The sequence below is a fragment of the Pinus tabuliformis genome, chromosome 8, assembly GCF_031772625.1.
Source record: "Pinus tabuliformis cultivar Carrire ecotype Pingquan chromosome 8, CPIR1, whole genome shotgun sequence".
NCBI classification, from domain to species: Eukaryota; Viridiplantae; Streptophyta; class Pinopsida; order Pinales; family Pinaceae; genus Pinus; species Pinus tabuliformis.
In genome coordinates this window covers 1235493010-1235497698 of record NC_142294.1, presented here as the reverse complement: position 1 = coordinate 1235497698, position 4689 = coordinate 1235493010, and the positions used below count along the sequence as shown (strand labels likewise).

The 4689-nt window shown below is 34.5% G+C and overlaps 1 protein-coding gene across 1 annotated transcript; it reads left to right on the top strand.

Moving 5' to 3' along the window:
• The first annotated feature begins 357 nt into the window (after positions 1-357).
• LOC149239865 (aspartyl protease family protein At5g10770-like) lies at positions 358-3751 on the top strand. The gene is made up of 2 exons (XM_089367227.1): positions 358-544; positions 2487-3751. The coding sequence occupies exons 1-2, from the start codon at positions 358-360 to the stop codon at positions 3749-3751; spliced, it is 1452 nt and encodes a 483-aa protein (XP_089223353.1).
• The last annotated feature ends 938 nt before the right edge of the window (positions 3752-4689 follow it).

Here is a 4689-nt window from a genome sequence, read left to right as displayed (position 1 = left end):
GGTATGCTTTTGCACTTGAAAAGCTACATTAATTAGCAGCAACGAAATCCAAGAATAATTGCATAAAATCAGATTTTCGAGAGCGACAATATCGATTTAAGATTTTTATTATGCATATGGATATGCACTTGAAAAACTCTATTAGTTAATTGCAACTAAATCCAAGAATAATTGCATAAAATCGGTGTAGTTATTTACATTACAGAAAATTAGCAATGATATCAGTGAGGTAGTTATCACATGGTCGCAGCATTGTATTCTGCACTATATAATATTATTTTCCATTCATCTTTCAATGACATGTTTGAAAGATATAATTTTTTCAACCATATTCGTCACTTCCTACATCTCATCCTAATGGGTAACCCAGCAACACATTTTCTGGCCTTTAGTGTAATGGTGGTTGTTGTTTTAATGCTTCAATGCCTGCACATGGGCAGCGCAAGACGCCTAGAACGCCAGAATTATCACACTATCTCGGCTAAATACTTCAACAAAGTGAAGTGGGAACAGGGAGTTGCCGAATGCTCAGCTTCACCTGCAGGTCGGCTAATTTGATTGGATTGGATTTAGCTAATTTGATTGAATTGGATTTGATTTTCTTTTCTTTCGTTGTTTTTAGAGTATTTTTTAGATAATTTTTTTGATCAGGTTGCATAAATCACTTAGAATTTAGATATTTTTTTGATCAGGATGCATAAATCAGTTAGAATTTGTATGTGATCTTATTCATGATCAATTTTTTTTATATCTATTCTATAAATCTTAATGGATAGCTGAGATCTTATTCATAATCAATTACTTTTCATATTTATTTTATAAATTTAAATCTTAATGCATAGCCGAGCTACAGATTTTTTTAGTATGGTTGTGGTTTTCTAATGAAAAGGCTCACTGCGCAACAATCAATTTGTTAAATCTATAAAAGCATATATACTCTACTTCTTATGGTTTTGAGCTTATGATCTTTTAAGTAGAAACACATGCTCTTAACCATTAGGTAGACTCAAAGTATATATGTTTTAATACATGTGAAAGTTTTAATATTTGGTTTATATTAACAAAAACTAGATCACCTGGTTTTTATGTTGGATTGAGATGGCATCTACTCATGAAGTTTTGAAAGCTACTTTAATGCAAATCGGTATTATTTTATTTTATTTTTTTATATATTTTTCCCATCTAGTAGATCTACTCCAAAGAAAAATTTTCTACTGTAAAAAAAAAATATGTTTTTATTATTTCCTTGAAATAAAGAAAAAAAATACAGATATACTAATACATATTTCAGATTTTTGACTAAAAATTACCATTAATGTCACAGTTTCAATTGTCCCGAAAAAACAACTAATTTCATTTACAAAACTCAAATAATATAAAAGATATTAGTGACACGGGTTAGGGTTGCTTTACTTTTCAGCTGTCTGGAAAAAACAACAAATTTCCTCTACAGAACTCAAGTAAAACAAGAGAATTTTTTTTTTCCCAATAAAATTCCTTTGGGGTGTCTATGTAATCCAATACCTGCACTTCATCCCAACTTCTTTGCCTACATTCAGTCCATGTCAATAGATATCCAAATAACACATTCTCTAATGATATGTTTAAGCGTGGCTGTTGTTCTGCTTCAATGCAGACTCATTGGCAGTTCAACATCCCCAGACCACCAGTATTACAGTCTAAAACTTTTAAAATTTTAAAAAGCTTTAAATGAAGAAATTCACAGGAATTTTCCATATACTTAGATAGAGAGTAAATACTTTTTCAAAAAAATCTTTCGTATTAAAATGATTTCTGTAAATTTGACTTACTTCAGTTACCAGAAGGGTTTCAGTAAACTTGAGTCACTCAAGTTACCAGAAGTTCTTAGACGAATGAGAACCCATCATTTCACTTTGGGTTTAGTGAATCTTTCCAGATGTTTTTAGATACCATTTCACTTTGTGTTTAGTGTTATTAATATTTTGGCTAAGTTATCAGTTAAACGTGTTGACATTTAATAATTGAGATTGGGTGAATATATATAAAATAGTATAAATAAGTGAATATATGTAAAATAGTGTAAATAATAAATAAAATAAATAAAAATATGAAAAATTATTGAAAAGTTTAACTTAAAAAAATTTTTATGAGAAATTCTTCGACCTAAATCACATAGAATATCATTTCACAAATAATATTTTATGTGATTTACCTCGAAGAATCTCTCATAAATTAATATACATCACAGAAGCCTTAATTCGACAACCCAAAAATCTTGTATTAAATTTTATATGGATAACTCTTTTTGGTATTGAATTTGAATTTGGTAACTATTAATTCAGCAGGCTGCTTGAACGTTTTCATGTTTGGTCGTATGGAGTTTTGAACGCTACGTTAATACACACCAGAACTCAGAACGCTTTATGCTTACAATATTCATATGCTTTATAAAAAAAAGTGATAATAATAATCAGAATTTGTGTGTGCAGGTCAGGAACACACAGGTCAGGAAGCGCTAAAGCCAGGCGTGAAGATAACACTGGCTCATACTCACGGGGCCTGCTCACCTCTCAAACCCACCAACTCGGGCTCATGGAAAGACTTTGTCTCTCAGACTCTCGAACGAGACAATATTCGTTTGAATACAATAAGGTCCAGAACCAGCGGGACTTATTCTCCACTGAGCGACGTTCCTCTTGAACCTGGAAGCAATGTCGGTGGAGACAGCTATATTCTAACAGCAGGGTTTGGCACACCGGCAAAGAATCAGCTGCTGGTAATTGACACGGGGAGCGATGTGACCTGGATACAATGCGATCCTTGTTCAAAATGTTATTCACAGGAAGGTCCCATATTCGATCCCGAGCAGTCATCTTCTTACAGACACTTATCCTGTGATGCGGATGCCTGTACTGAATTGACCACTTCAGAAGGCAATGAGAACACCTGCAGTAATGGGGGCTGCGTTTATGAAGTGCGCTACGGGGATGGATCAATAACCCAGGGAGATTTCAGCCAGGAGACATTTACTCTGGGTTCCGATTCTTTCCAGAGCTTCGAATTCGGATGCGCGCATTCCAATACAGGGCTCTTTAACGGGTCTGCCGGGCTTTTAGGATTGGGGCGGACTCCACTTGCCTTTCCTTCCCAGACAAAAAGCAAATATCGTGGCCAATTCTCATATTGCCTTCCTGATTTCGGATCCTCCACATCAACGGGCTCGTTCAGCGCCGGTGAGGGTTCGATTCCTGCCACTGCCGTTTTCACCCCTCTCGTCTCAAATTCCATATCTAAATCCTTCTATTTCGTGGGATTGACCGGCATAAGCGTCGGAGACCAGATGATCTCGGTTACGCCTGCTGTTCTTGAAACAGCAGGCACGATTGTGGACTCTGGAACCGTCATAACTCGGCTCGTCCCAGAGGCATACGCTGCCCTGAGAGATTCGTTCCTGAGCCAGACGCAGGATCTTCCGAGGGCGGACCCCGACCAACTCTTCGACACCTGCTACGACCTGTCCAAAAGCGGCGAAGTCCAGATTCCGATTATAACTTTTATTTTCCAGAACAACGCTGCTGTGAGTGTGAGCGCCCAAGGGATTTTGATACCCCTCCAGAGTGACGGATCCCAGGTGTGCCTGGCATTCGCAGTGCCACCGGAATCGGACAGTATTAACATTATCGGGAACTTCCAACAGCAGCAGATGAAGGTTGCTTTTGACACGGCGGGCGGAAGACTTGGCTTCGCCTCTGGTTCCTGCGCGACTTAGCACTGGTCCAATAATTCCAATAAATTCCCTGCGCGACTTAGCACTGGTCCAATAATTCCAATAAATTCCCTGTACGTTGCTGGGCTAACTGTAGAATTATATTTCACTGGTTTCTGCAAAAGACGGCAGCGTCTGTCATGCAAAACTCAATAAGAAGATGTTTAGGTGTTGGGTCAGATGGAGCTTTTAGCCCCATCCTAGCCTTATCATTATCATGGACAATGTATATCCTTCAACTTTCCATAAGGTATCAAATATTATATTTTTGAAAATTGCGTTGTTATATATTAAATAATTTAACATTGTACGATATAAATATATTTTTTAATAAATAGTTAATTAATAAATTATAAAATAATTTAACATTACAAAAAATATATAGAATTTTAATAGGTTTTCAAATATATATAATAATAATAAATTGAAAAATATAATAATAAAACACACCTAATATTAATATTATTGATTATTTTAAATTTGATAAATATAAATATATATAAACTTTTTAATTAGTTATTAAATTAAATTTATTTGTGGATATATATAAACTTTTTAATTGGTTATTAAATTAAATTTATTTATAATTTTATCAAAAAATATTTCAATCATCTCTACAATTTACAAAATATGTACCAGGAAGTTAGTGACTAATAATCTCTCTATTTCATTTTTCTTGTTAGTATCCAAGTTTCCAATACTTTGCCATTTATTACATAAACTTTTTAATTTGTTATTAAATTTAATTGATTTCTAATTTATAAAGAGAGGTTTCAAGAACATCTCAGCTAGATGACTAAGTTATATCATAATTTCATCCCTAGTGTTATTATCAAAGTCTTCAAACTTGTTTTGCTTTTTATCATGGTAAATTAGTAACTAGCTAGAGGGTGGGTGTGGGAGATTAGTACTCTTTGAGCATTATCACATTATCACAAAGG

What these genes read in the sequence shown, in the direction of transcription:
- LOC149239865 (XM_089367227.1), top strand. Translation starts at nt 358, where the DNA reads ATGGGTAACCCAGCAACACATTTTCTGGCCTTTAGTGTAATGGTGGTT. An exon ending in ATGCTCAGCTTCACCTGCAG is followed by an intron (nt 545 to 2,486) that starts GTCGGCTAATTT and finishes AGGAACACACAG; the next exon opens with GTCAGGAAGCGCTAAAGCCA.